The 14,418-nt window shown below is 31.7% G+C and overlaps 1 protein-coding gene across 7 annotated transcripts in view; it reads right to left on the reverse strand.

Annotated features, from left to right (window-relative positions):
* Window positions 1-10: 10 nt before the first annotated feature.
* The window catches only part of LOC106672219 (CLIP-associating protein 1-A), a 28,290-nt gene continuing 13,882 nt past the window's right edge, over window positions 11-14,418 (reverse strand). For 3 of the 7 annotated variants that reach the window (XM_014403460.2, XM_014403459.2, XM_014403465.2), the window contains 16 exons: window positions 14,102-14,191; window positions 11,608-11,760; window positions 11,000-11,122; window positions 10,085-10,389; window positions 9,846-9,983; window positions 7,085-7,147; window positions 6,698-6,856; window positions 6,269-6,638; window positions 6,071-6,204; window positions 5,764-6,012; window positions 3,483-3,585; window positions 2,608-2,755; window positions 2,371-2,548; window positions 2,234-2,302; window positions 1,103-1,240; window positions 11-1,044 (listed from right to left, as the gene is read on the reverse strand). In XM_014403460.2, coding sequence (XP_014258946.1) covers window positions 796-1,044; window positions 1,103-1,240; window positions 2,234-2,302; window positions 2,371-2,548; window positions 2,608-2,755; window positions 3,483-3,585; window positions 5,764-6,012; window positions 6,071-6,204; window positions 6,269-6,638; window positions 6,698-6,856; window positions 7,085-7,147; window positions 9,846-9,983; window positions 10,085-10,389; window positions 11,000-11,122; window positions 11,608-11,760; window positions 14,102-14,191 — 2,669 coding nt within the window. In that variant the 3' untranslated portion in view covers window positions 11-795. Of the gene's footprint in view, window positions 1,045-1,102; window positions 1,253-2,233; window positions 2,303-2,370; window positions 2,549-2,607; window positions 2,756-3,482; window positions 3,586-5,763; window positions 6,013-6,070; window positions 6,205-6,268; window positions 6,639-6,697; window positions 6,857-7,084; window positions 7,148-9,845; window positions 9,984-10,084; window positions 10,390-10,999; window positions 11,123-11,607; window positions 11,761-14,101; window positions 14,192-14,418 lie in introns of those variants that run through there. The other 4 variants (XM_014403463.2, XM_014403462.2, XM_014403461.2 and 1 more) reach the window with 3 other exon arrangements.

A 14,418-nucleotide genomic window follows, 5' to 3' on the forward strand; every position in this document is an offset into this window, starting at 1 on the left:
AATAAATGTGTTTAAGTTTAATAGTTTTATTAACGCAAATAGAAATTACACTGCATTATTACATTTAGACTTAGCAAGCCTGGCCAATGTTATTTGTAAAATTATAATGAAGGTAACAGTTTTACTTTTATTTATATATATATTTTTACTGTTTAATTTGATGAAAGTGAAGTAGTGTAAATAAATTTTGTTTAACCTCCAATCGGAAATTATACATAGTTTTTCGTTTTTACAATTTTATACAAATGATGTTTTTATTAATGTCCTTAATATATATATATATAAACATTTTTATACCATTTCCATTTTTTGAATTTCTGTTTATTTATTAATTCAGTTATTATTATTATGTAAATTAAAAATAAAAAAAACTTAGCAAGTACATAATTTGAGACAAAAGAGCTGGTTTATTGTAATGAATAAGTTTATCAAGAAGACAATTATTACATACATATAACAGAAGCATTATTAATAGTAAAATAAAAATATAAATTAATAAAATTTACACCTAATGCAAAACATTAACTTTGTTTGATTGCTTCGTTAAGCAAGCAAATCTTAAATTGTTTCATTGTCTCTTTCCATTTAATGAACTAGAAAAAGCATTAAAAACCAAGTAAGCCATTATACATATCAAGTTTTTTGTGTTTAAAAAATTTTTTTTTAAGTTTTAAATAATATTTTGACTCGAAGTGTTATTTCACTTTGTTAATCGCAGGCTTGTTTTTTTTTATGGTTAAATAGCGAATCCATAAATGGATGATAAAGTCTATGTCGGTGGATGTTCGTTGTTGATCATACATGGGCTGCCGTCGCTGCTGTAGCCGTATTGTTAGGTGTCGACGAGGTTGAAGACGATGAGGATTTGGGCGAATTAGGTCCAGATGGATGTTTCTTGTTTATGTACAAATCTAGGAGTTTAAGCTTTGACGCAGACAGGGTGGAGAGGTATGGGCGTAAACAACCGTCTCCTAGTTTGTCATGGAGTGCGACCATGCAAAAAACAGCCGATTTTCTCACAAGGCTCTCCTCGTGGCCGTAAGCCTGGTAGAAAGATTAGATTAATCATATTTAAAAAATATATATATTTAAAAAATGTTACCTGTATCAGGCCGGGCATCAGGTCGGAGAGAAAAGGGAGGAACTGTTGTTTCGGATGGGCTTCAACTACCTTGGTTAATGCTTTGATGACCGACAGATTGTGAGGAAATGATTCGACACTCATCAGAGGTATCAACACCTAAAATTGCAACTAGGTGAACAATATAATCTTTCACACCATACATTATGTTTCTTAAAAAATAAAATGTGGTTTCTCTTATAAACAAATGATTACACAAAATGTTTATCAAGAAATTTCCAAGGGTTCTTCCCTTTTTACATAATTTGATTGTTTGTATCAACACTTGTGATTGCACAAAATTTCAACTTTTTTGTATGACGCTTAAGTTCGATAATAATAAATGCATGCTTAAAAATAAAATTAGAACTAACAATTTTAAATGAAGGTCTGACCGGCTTTGTGTGAACTCTGTGCTAAATTGATTTAATGGTTTAAGGCAGTCGATCAAATCTGGCATTAATAACCTTTTTTTTATTAAACTAGAATTTTTTTCTGCATCATTTGGTGTAAAACTTTTGCAATTTTATGCATCGGAATTAAATTTTTGAAAATTGAGACCAACAATTTTAATTTTGTATTTATTTATTAAACTATATTTTTGTCGATGGTATAAAGGATTTGCAATTTTGGGCACAGGACGTGCTCAATTTAACAACTAAATGGTCTACACAGAACAGAATGGCTTTTATGAATTGATAAATCTAAATATAACAGGGACCCTTCTATCAGGCGGAAATGTCTCAACATCGGCAGTCAGTGTGGCTTAAACAAAACAACATTACAAAAAGGGCACTCAAAAAGTAGAAAATCAAATGTAAACTAAACAGGCAATTTTTTTGAAATGCATTATCAGTTTATTAACGTTGAACAACTAAAATGTAGTAATATGCATTATTAAAAAATATATCAAAATGCTCACAAGAAAGACGTGAATAAATTGAGCCCAATCATGTTTGGGAAAAAGAATCTGAGAATTGGTTGACCCCCCTTAAAAATGCAGCAACCAAGTCAACATCAACATCCACATAATCAGGATAGAACGAGTCGACAACTGCAGTCAATTTAATACACTGGAAAAGCATGTGCACATTGTAATATAAATATAAATACCTTCATAACCAAATCTGGCTTTAATGCATTTGCCATTTCTTCGATACAAGGCTCTGCATGTTTTGCAATCTAAAACAATAAAATAAAATATATAACCTGAACAATTTAGAAAAGAGGAAAACAGAAAATTCGCTCACATCTCTATTTGTGTCACTGTATGCTCTAATTATGTTAAGAATTAGGAGTTCTGAGTATGACTGGAACATTGGTCCGAGGGTTTTCTTTTTCAGCATCTCCGAAAGGGCCAGCAGAGCTGTTTGCCTCGACTCGACGTCGCCTGCATCGATCAATGGTAAGATGACCCTCAACACCCTCCTGACAATATTGACACGATGAAAGATATCGTTCAACATGAAAACTCAGAACAAACTTACTTGAAATGATGTGAAATTACAACAGGATCGGATTCCTTCACCAGTGTGGCGACTAGAGAAACAGCGAGCTTTTTTTCTTCACCGGCCAAACTGTCTAAAGTGTCCAATGTTTTCCCAAGAAGATCTCCGTCCATTGTACTTCCACCGTCTAAGCATAAAAGAATTTAATGGATACTTATTTTTTTAAGTTAACTGTATTTTCAAGTACATATTAGAAACTGTGGTTTAAAAAAGAGAAGATTTTGAAGAAAAAACAGAACATATAAGACAAAATGGTTTTGAGAAAAACAGGGAGAAAAAAGTTGTCAAATGTCTGAAAAATTTAGCCCTCCAAAAACACGAGAGAAGCTTTTAAAAATTACCTATGTATTAAATTTAATTACCAAAAATGGATTACCAATACATGTGTAAATGAACACAGAGCAAGATGTGAGGAGGAATATAACCTGCAAGAAACTAAAATAAAAATAAAAAAACTGAAAAGGGCAAAGAGAAGAAGTACGCAAAATTTGCTAACAGCTGCCTGCTGGTCTATTTTTACTTACTGAGCCTTTGAAGTTAACTTACCTAACTTAAAAAAAAAAATTAAATGACAAGTATTTTTTCATATGGACATTTAATATATTTTTACTGTTTACATCCATTCTAGATGAGTGAATTATTCTGACGGGGACTAATGCAGTGTATATGACAAGTATAGAGGGATTTAAAATATATAGAAATCCTATCTTTTTTGCCAGGGAATGCAAACATTGTCCGTTAAGAGAAGTGGTCATTGTAGAGAGGTGCCTGTTAAGAAGGGTTCAGAAATTGGATATATTTGCTAGGCTAACAAAGAATTGTTCTGTTTATAATTATTCAAAAATATGACTTACCGTTCATTGAAAAACCATTGCCTAGGCTATTTGAATCAGTGCTGTCTATTCCATTACAGTCTTTCTGCGCTTTTGTTGGTGATGATAATGATAAAGATGTAGTCTGGAAAAAATCCTAATTCAAGTAAAAGCTTTTACAAATAAACAGTTTTACTTTCAACTTAAAAATACTATCATGAAAAAAGTAAAAACCCTGCAGTGGGCAGTAGTGTGTACTGTAATTTCTATTTTATTGTAGTTTTAGTTTGAATTCTTGTACTGATTGTGCCAATTGTTGTTACTACTCATTCATTACGTTTTCAAGAACTAGGAGTGCCTTGTGCTATTTTTTACTTTTCTTAATCTTAGTGCTATGGAGTCGTTAAAGAAGAAACTTGTGTTTTTAGAACTGAGTACTGCTGGCACCTCCTAAAAGTATAATAATTAAATATTTTGATTTAGGTGATCATAATAATCTTTCTTTGGTTATATCTAAGATTTTAGTTTTATTTAAATTTTGTAAATTATCGTTTTTACTTTTTAAGTCTGAAAATTAGTAAAACAAATCTAAAACAATCTTGGAGGTCCTCTGACAACTTTTGGATGAATCTGATGATAATTTCTTAGATTTTACATCACACAGAATTATTGAGCAGCGATGTTTCAGATCAGTATGTTGTCCAAAATGAAATAGTAGTTTTTTTTTTTTGTTTTTTTGCCAAGCTTCTGCTTTTTATTAAGCCTTCCTTTAGCCCTGAGGAAGGCTTAATAAAAAAAATATATATATAAAAAAATATTGGTAGAAAAAAAAGACACTTCATACTACTTCATTAGACAACGTACATGATTCCAATCTTCAATTTATTCGATTATACAGATGAGACTAAACAGAATAATGCAAGATAGTCATGGCAGCGAATTGGAGCTATCAGTGAAGATGAAATAGATAAAGCAAACATACATGTAGAAAATGCTGACACTGATTATACTTTTTTCATCACAAAAGGTGATGATACACTATGGATAAGCAATTCCTCTGCCTTGTGCCATAAAACTAATAAAACTGCCATAAAAAATATTATAAAACCTTTACCAGGCCCCATCAGAGCTAGCCCAGTTCACGATCGGTATGAGAGACCAGTATGAGATAGAAAAAGTATCCAGGTGACTCTCCTGGCGACAAGATTCAGTCACCTCCCCTCCATCTCTTCTCGATCCTCTCCCAAGTGACTTAAAGATCTTGATGTTTGATTCTGATATATTTTTATAATGAAAGAGTTAGAAGCTGTAGCTCTTTGGCATTTAATTAAATGAAAAACAAGTAAAAGTAGTGTGGGTTCGCCCACATTTTCTTTTTAACTTTATCCGCATAATGGTAGTCACTGTTGTTCCAAAGCGTGGGGTATGTATGAACTAATGAAATTCGTTTGTTGTGATCAAAAATGTTACTTCTATACATTTTTTTAACGTTTCAAAGAAGGCATGTGAAAACAAGAGTCGGACAACCTGTGTGAATGATACCATGCTGCACGATGTTACCTTCCTACAGAAAAAGAATCATCTGACTGAACATCTCAAGTGACTAAAAATTGTTATCTCATACCAGTCGCCTGTTAGTCCCCCAGTCTGAATGACCGTAACTGTCCCTACATTACATTGGTCTCCTCGATACCGATCTCTCATTTCAATTAATTTTGTGTGAACTGGGCCAGGATATGTACTGGTTTAACACATTTTTGCCTTTTAACACTACGGATCTGTTTAATGATACAATACACACTTTGATGTCAATAAAGCAAAAATGTGTAGATTAAAAAAATGCAAGACATAAGAAGAATAATGAGATAATGGATGTTTTGGAATAATGTATTTAGTGGTAATAAAAAAAGGAAACAAAACAAACGTGAAGGAAATGTAGAAAATTGAAGGTTGGATGACAAATCAATAAAAATTGAATACTGCGAAATTTATGTTATTTGTTTAAATAAGTATGTAAACAGTCATATTAGCTAGTTTTTTATATTATAAATGCTTATCTTTATATTTTTCATTCTAATTGTTCCTATGATGGTATATCATTATCAATAAAATGTGGTGATATTAAGGTAACTTTCAATGTTTTAAATCTCTTTTGTCATGATTTAAAGGGAAAAAATGAAAAACAAAATGGGGAGAACTAAGTTCTATCACTTCTGTAATTTTTTTATACTCCCCCAAAGCAGGATTAAGATTATAATTGTTTTGATTTTTTTTGTAATATTAAAAATTAGTTCAATCATATGATAAAAACAGAAGAATTTACCCAATTTGTAATGAGGTCGACATCTTGTTTCTCATTAAGTGACATCTGGCTGATACCACTGTCATGGGATGCTGTATCAGTTACTTTGCCATCATAAGAGTAAGACTGGATTTCAGCCGTTGTCCTCCTTAAAGACCTATAAACTTGATCTGGGCTTAAAGGAGTTTCTGATTTCGATGAAACTGGTGTGGATTCACTGTTCGATACTGGTTTCCTAACTCTACACTGTATTAGACTGGCTGCTGCTTCCTGCAAGTAAAGTTTTGTTTTGTCTATTTTATCTGCTTGTTTTATACCGAATTCTTACCTGGTACTCCTTTGGAAGTTCAGTAAACCGTAGTGTGACTTGAGATGGATTCAGATTGAACAAAGCAAGAATGGCTTCTTGTGATGCTCTCCTCAGTTCACTGCCTTGTTTTATACTGTCCCCCATTGTCCAACCTGAAAATTTTATTAAATTTATCAGAATGATGTGAACGTAATATGGTGGTAAAAACTGCCCTACCGATTAGTTTTGTCAGAGCGGCAGTTGTAATGTCACGACTGGACCCTCCTGATGGTACTGGGAATGCTGCCATCGGATCAGCATTCGGTGCTGTTTTGGCCAGGAACTGAAGTACGGCCAGTTTCACCCTTGTATTAGGAGTTTGTGTCGGATCGACTAAAAACCTCAGCGCCCAATGGAGGACAGCCTCAGCCCCAAATGAATCCCTGACCGTATCTAATGTCCTGGCAATCTTACCCTGAATCGATGTTAGCAAATCGGAGCCGAGTTTGTTAAATAGCCTGGTCAAAAGTACGTAAAGCCAAGGTCTTAAATCAGATGAATGTGTCTTGATCAAATCGTTAACGGTATCAAGGAACAGTCCAAAGACCTAAATAAAACAAGTGAATTAGTTCCTTTAAAACAGAAATATTTACAAATTGCACCTACCTTTGTATGAGAATCACTTAGCATTTTTGTAAAATGTTCTGTTATCCTTGTAAGCTGATGGGGTGACAATGTGTTGCCATCTTGAAGATATACAGAGAGGGAAACAAGACCTTCTTTACGATCGCTCCAATGTGTGGAATCAAATGCTTGCATTATTTCCTAAATCAATAATTATATATTACTTTTTTAAAATTATAATTCAGAAAAAGTTACCGAAGTTAAAAGTTAAAAAAATTACTATTTTCAAAATTCTGAAACTGAAAAATAAAATTTGAAAAAGAAAGATTCAATACAAATGAAGTGTTGATATTAGATAATCATACTCTACTGCTAATTAATTAAAATAATTATGTGTTATACTAATTATTTTAGAATAAGTCAACAAACCTTGATTCCAAGCTCACAAGGTTCCCTGTAAAGTCTCGACTGAGAGCCACTCCATGAAAACGACTGCACACAAATGAAAAAGCACACACATATTTTAAGAGCGAGTATGCAGGCAATTTTACAAAACAATACTTTAAAAAAACTAATATTTTAATTACATTCAAGAGTTTTTGTCTTTAAAAAAAATAAAAACATTCAAGAAGAAACGTGCATTAAGGGCTCACTTTCAACTAATAAAATAGATAATAGACGCCGCATTTTACACCACAACATTAAAAAGAATCTAGTGAGAGTTAACAGAAATACAAGAAGGTATGAAAGAATAATAATAAGTACTTATTAAACAATGATTATTTGGAGATGGTGAGATGCAGTCTGGTTGACGCAGGTTTTAGGAAAAACATTTTCTTTATTGTGCCAATGTTTGGATCTTTATTGAGATCATCTTCAGGGCCTGGGATTTATAAACACTGTTTAAATTTTACAAATACATGTAGGATGTGAAAAAATTAATTTATACAATGCTAGAAAATTTTAGATAAAAAAAATGAATTTATTCAATGCAAGAAAATTTTAGATAAAAAAATGAATTTATACAATGCTAGAAAATTTTAGATTCAATCAAAGTATTTGTGCTCACTTAAAGTGTTTGTTTTCCGAGTAAATGTGTCATTCTTGTCTGTCTCGTTGACAGTGCGAGTGATATATTGGTGTTTATATACGTTGGGGATTTTGAAGGGGTGGGGAGGGAAAAAAAAGTCGGGAATAGAAAGACATTTTTATACGAGGAGTCAGCTTCTTTGATGTGAAAGGAACCAACAGAGCCAACAATAGGAAAAAATGGGGAATGGTTCGGGCCTGATTATTTTTTCAGGATTATATAGACAGGGCTAATTAGGGAAAGGAAAGCCAAACTGTCGAAGAATTAGACTATGTAGAAATATGTGATGTGTGGAATGTGATGATTTTTTATACGTTGCATTATGTGATGTGATGATGATGTATGTTATCGATATTGAATTTGATTAATGATATTAGCTTAGCTGCAACTGAGTTTACATGTGTCTGTACTGTAATTGATGCTGTGTTTATCCCTGCTGATGTAAACCATTTCTAAAAAGTTGTTTGTGTTTGTTTTGTTCTGTGTGCAATATTTTTGGATTGTTGAAGTCGAAATTGTGTTGGTGTTCAAAGTGGTGGGTAGGATTTTGTTTGGGTTTTTTGGGGCAATCATAGGTATGTTGCTTTTTTCACATCCTACATGTGTTTGTAAAATTTAAACAATGTTTATAAATCCCAGGCCCTGAAGATGATCTCAATAAAGATCGAAACGTTGGCACGATAAAGAAAATGTTTTTCTAAAAACTACGCCACACCAAACCGCATCTCATGATCTCTAATTAATCATTGGCTAACGGTCACTAAACATGACACATTATTAAATATTTACTATTTTATTGTTAGTTAGTTTTAATAGCAATGTATTTTCACCCTTAAAAGAAAATAACATTAATGTCTCCAAGTTATTCTCTTATGTTTTATCCGACTGACTCCTAATGACATCTTCACTTGGTCAAAATAACAACCACTGAAGATGACAACTCAATGACAGACAAAACCAGGCAGATAAAGCTACTTATTTTATAATAAGTATAATTTATCTCTTTTTGTTGGTTATTTCCTCAGTGTGGGGTTATAATTATTGCTCTTACATCTTATACATTTATTAAATTTTAGATTGTAGTACTTTTCAAACTCTGACCGGCTTCATTTCAATATCACGTGAAAGATTGACAACAGAGCTTTGAAAGCTCCACAATGAGAATAAATTATACATGTTGTATGAGTTATATAATTACAACCATACACAAACTTTATTGTTTCAAATCTGATAAATTAAGTATTTTTAATGTAAAAAATGGAGGTGGATTGTTTAAATCATTTTCTAGTCGATCCCAGTGCAAAAAATGTCCTCAATAAGTCTGTATTATGAAGACAACATAATAAAACAACAACAATAATAATAAAATTAACTAACTGGCAATTTTAAATTTAAAATTTTTTTTATTGATTTTTGTTTTAATTGTTTATTATTAACAAATAATTTGTAAGTTGTGCCAAATAATAATAAAACAGGCTATTTAGCATCACATGGAAAACTGCATGGAATTAGTTATTTAGATGATGTTAATTTTTTATATTGCATTAATCATTCAACAGCAAATTCAGGCAAGAAAATAAAAATAAAATAAAGCTTTGCCATACATAGCACCAGGTAATTTAATTTTTTCTGCAAGATCAGACGCAAGCATTGTTTTGTATTTCCTCTATTTATTTTTGTTTGTTTAATATTTAGTAATTATGTGTAAAATAAATATTTTTTATTTGTTATTTATTCCTTTATGGATTATTTTTATCATGTCATTTTTTTCAGGGCTAATAAGTGGTATAATAAATATTACTAATTTAGAAAAAATTACTTTAACATGAGAAAATTTAAATTTCCTCAAGTTTACTTGTAAGATCGTTATATGTTATAACATTATTTTTTAATGACTTTTTTATTTGTGAGGAGGGGGTTGCTAAGAACACATAATCCCCATAATGCACCATGCTAAGTACGAATGCCTTAACTCAAAATAGGCCAGGAATAATTGTTAAATCACTTTGCCGTATACACAAGATTTCTTCTCCTACTTACTTTTAAATGTGCAAGTGTTTCTGATTAAAAGTGTAAAGAAAGAATAATGATTGTAGTTACATCAGAGGTGCGGCGATGTGATGATTCGAAGGACCGTTCCGAGCAAACGGATGAAGTTTCACTGTCGTCAGATGGATCGTCGAGCCCGCGTATCCGCCTTGGCGAAGTTACCATGCTCAGCTCCCTTGGTTCGTACGTCTACATTCACACAGACACAAGTAACACAAGAATAAAAAACAACAAGTCAGAAGGAAAGAATTTATTTAGATTTTTTTTTCTTAAAGTGAAAATTAACAAACCAGAGCGTCTGCTAGAGCTGACTCTGCTTCGAGTGACTGCTGCAAGACCCTTTGTGACATTATGGGCGGCCTAGTTGGCAGCATGCTCCTCCCAGACATACTGCTCCTTCCTTTTAGGGACAATGGGGGAAGGAGTGGGTGGTGATGGGGATGATGGTGCATAAGACTGGTACCAGACCGGCCTGGAGATGTTTCCCTCGAACCTCCAAATGATGGCGAACGACGGCTACGGTCATTTATGGCTGAATTTGTCCCGTAACCGCCATAATTCAGTCTTGAAGAAGGAGATCCAGACCTTGAAGATGCTAAAAATTTAAAAAAAAAAATTGTCAACTTTGGTCAAATACTAAAAAAAGTTTTCAACTTTGGTCAAACATTTTCAAAGTTCAGTTCCACAAACTTGTGAAAAATGTTATGAGTTATGTAAATAACTAAAAGATACTGACTTTTTTCAATTAAGTAATTTTTTTAATGAGCGTATTTTAACTAAGTGGTTATATGAATCATCTGGGTAGTTTTGGAATAAATAAATAAAAGGCCCATTTGCAAGTGTGTTGGGTTCAAATGCAGGGATTTGAATTTGGGACCTTTACCTTACAGTGATAAACACCGTGTCGATGCAGCCACCGACACCACTTAATAATGTCGAAGCTAGGAAGTTTTTTTTTTACCATCAAATCAAACAATCTGACTAGAAATCTGCTCTCCAAATTACTTACTAACAACCTTACTAACTACTAATAACAAAAGGGTTGTGAGGACAGATGGTGAGGTTTTGACAGTTATGTTTATGTACAGGCTATATATTGAATGAAGTATTTACAATAAAGACAATACTATGAATTTTTCAATTCAGATGTAATTACTTATTATTTTCTTATTAACTTTTACAAGTTTTCATTATAATTGACTTACGCTGAGATTGAGAAACCCTTGTAGTTTTTCTACCTTGACGGGAATGCTCTGGGGAAAATAATGACGAGGAGGGAGCTCCGACTAGAGAACTTGGTCCAGAATCCGTTGTTTTCTTTGGCCGAGCTAAAAATGAAAAACTATTATTGACACATTTTTAATTCTTCAAGAAGAGTATTAATTGAGGAAGGTTCAAGCTTAATAGAGAGGAAAATGAAAAAGAAAGAGAAAAAAAAAACTTTTAAACAAAATATAAAGCTGGTATATATCAAAGTGTTCCAAATGAAAAATGTATGAATTAGGGCTATCCTACACAGTCTGTAGGAAGAAAGGAGTTGAATATGCAGAATATACATATTTTTTATTTAAAGTACCTCCATCCTCTAGAGTAAGCAGCATGTAAGCAAGAACTTGTTAAACCCAATCGTAATCTCCCGTACGTTTTTGTGCATTGGTTCCAATTGCAAAGTGCAAGCATAGTTTGCTTTTGTACAAAGCACAAGATTTATAATTGTCAACCGTTTAAAAAAAAATGCAAATTTTATATGTAATTCCAGAGAAAACTGCACTCGTAATTTTTAACACTTTTTTAAAATAGATTGTTAACTTACGTAAACTGGCATTCGATCCGACTTTTTGCCTCGCCATCGCTGCATACTGTGCCCGCGCCTTTGCTCTTTGTGCAGCTTGAAGGTCCACAGCTGAGTTAGACCTTAACGAGACTGGTTTTGGCGTGGAGAAACCTCTTCTGTTGACTGGGGTTTCTATATAAAATAAAGTTTAAATATATGAGCTAATAATTAGGCAATATTATACAGAAATAAATACAGGGCACATATAATAAATATATGTTTATATTAAAATTACCACAAATATATGTCTAAACTTATTAAAATTGATTTAATTAAAGAAACCGCATAATTGTTTAAACTATCTTTTATTGCTTCATCTTATGCTCTTTTATTACTTAGAGTAATAGTGAAAATTGTCTAGTTTTTATTCTAGCTTTCTTATTATCATTGTTTTGTATTTGTATACAATGATTGATACAGTGATTCATCTCAATCTTATAAATATTAAAAGCTTTGTTAATGGTGTTACTAGTTAAAGTCACACATTAGTCAAAGCACCTAGGAAAGGTCAAAAAATAAATACATAAAACAAAGTTTCGCTGTCTTTTTGTTCCTGGTCAACATTCCTGTTCCTTATAAAAATAATAAAACACATTTTAAGATGGAATTGAGTTTTCAGTAGATCTAAAAATAGTTAAAAAATTAAAAAGTTTTTGTTTGTTTGTTTTAAGCAAAACAAATTTGCTGATTCATTTAAATAAAATATTTTATATATATTTATTTGCTGAAATGTATTGAGAAAATGTTGCTGATCATCTCCAGGTTTACCTCCAATTTACTCGTTATTTTTCACATAATTGACAAAGACATTTTTTAATACATCTGTCGATAAACAAACCAATCCTGGTCTTATGTACAGTACATTGGTGAGACAAATCACCAATATTGCCCAGAGGACCAAAACCAACCAAGACGCTTCGCAAAAAAGAACTCGATACAACCACCTGTATGATGTGTACAATGGCAAAAAGTCTTTAAATCACAAGTACTGCAATTGAAGATGATTACAGAAGAATCTTAGAAAGGGATTAAAGAATAACGATAGAACCACCCTGGGTAATATCTAAGAGACCCCAGGATCAGATATTTCAGTTCTAAACAAAACTTACAGACCACTTTAGTTGTAAAAAAGAAAGAAATGGAGTTAATTCCAGGTAGGTACAATCTCTTGATACACCAACGTAAATGTTATACTGCCACATTGTCAAAATAAAATGAACACAAATAGGTTAATAAATTCTCTACAATCTGTAGAATGAAAACTGTACTTCTCAATTTAAAATTAAAGAGAAAAAATCTTTATTGGCTGATAAATAAATTTTAATTCATAACAGAATAAATTAAAATTACTCTTCCATCCTAAATTATTTTATCTATTTTGTTAATGAATACTTTTTTAACAGGTGTTTTATTCTATTAATTAACAATTATTATCAATATTATTTTAACATATTGATTACAGAGTATTCGCACGTCCTCAGATCATGCTGGAAGTCGAGTGCCACACATGAGGTCATATAAATATTTGTTTTTCGTCTATAAATTTTTAATAACTATTATTATGCTATAATTATTATTATTATTAACATTTATCAGTTTTGGACCAATGCCAACTGCTTTATGAGGCTCAAAGTTTACAATAAATGTCATTTCCTCCTCTTGCAAAGTATGTATAGTCAGACATGTATGCTATTTGCCAAAGATAGCATCTCATACGTATAACAAATTAGTTTTGAAGTAAAAAATACAAATAATACAGATTTAGATTTATTTATGTAAGAAAAAAACCTAATATCCAGCACCAGGACTTATTTTAATGTGAAGTCAACACGTTACGCATACAGATGGCTACTTATGAAATTTTAAAAAAATAGATGTATATACATCGATAGAATTGCTTTATTTATTTTAGCGTAAAGTGATTACTTTCTCCTCACACCCATGAACTATTTTTGAATAACCCTTTAAGTCACATCAATCCAAGAATTAAGCAATGTACTGCATATTTGACTAATAGCCTTTATAAATTTGATAATGACTCTAAGATTTGTAAATATAAAGGATAATGCTGCTAAGATTAACAGAAATTAAGAGGATTGGCATGCTCAATCAATTAAAACTAATACAAAATCATATTTGAGATAGAAATGGCAGACACTAAGATTATCAGCAACAATTAAATATTAGATTTTTTTAAATTTGTTAATTATTTTTAGAAATTAAGATTAAATGGCATTCCAAAAAAAAATTGATTTAAAGAAAACAATCTTGACACTTCAGATATCTTAAAGTAGATACCTTAAAATTAATCACTGAAACATATTTGACCAATCCTTCCAAAATGATCATTAGACAAAGCATAAAGAAAAATGTTTTATTAATTGGGTAAAACATGAGAAAAAAAATTAATTCAATTAGCGCTCGTAATTTTGTTATGTGCTTTTAATTTCACAGTTTTGGTTCTTTTAAAGACCTGTTGATTCTCCTTTATGTAAAACTGGGATGCTGGAGCCACTGCTGCGCCTACCGTAACCAGACCCAGTCAGATTCTCCATGCTTCCTCCTGAACGGCCAGCGTTGCGATGAACAGAATCAAATTTTTGCTTTTAGGAGTAATTTGGAACAAATAGCTATTTAATTTAAATTTTACCCTTGCTCTTTTTTTTTTTCTTTTGCAACTATAATACAAATTAATTTCATGAAGCAAGGTAACTCAAATTGATTACTTTTTTTTCAAACATTACAATGTAATAATTATTAATAACTTCTACAACTTGAATACATAAAACA

This window comes from Cimex lectularius, unplaced genomic scaffold (assembly GCF_000648675.2).
Source record: "Cimex lectularius strain Harlan isolate CLEC.00 unplaced genomic scaffold, Clec_2.1 scaffold17, whole genome shotgun sequence".
In the NCBI taxonomy this organism is placed as follows: domain Eukaryota; kingdom Metazoa; phylum Arthropoda; class Insecta; order Hemiptera; family Cimicidae; genus Cimex; species Cimex lectularius.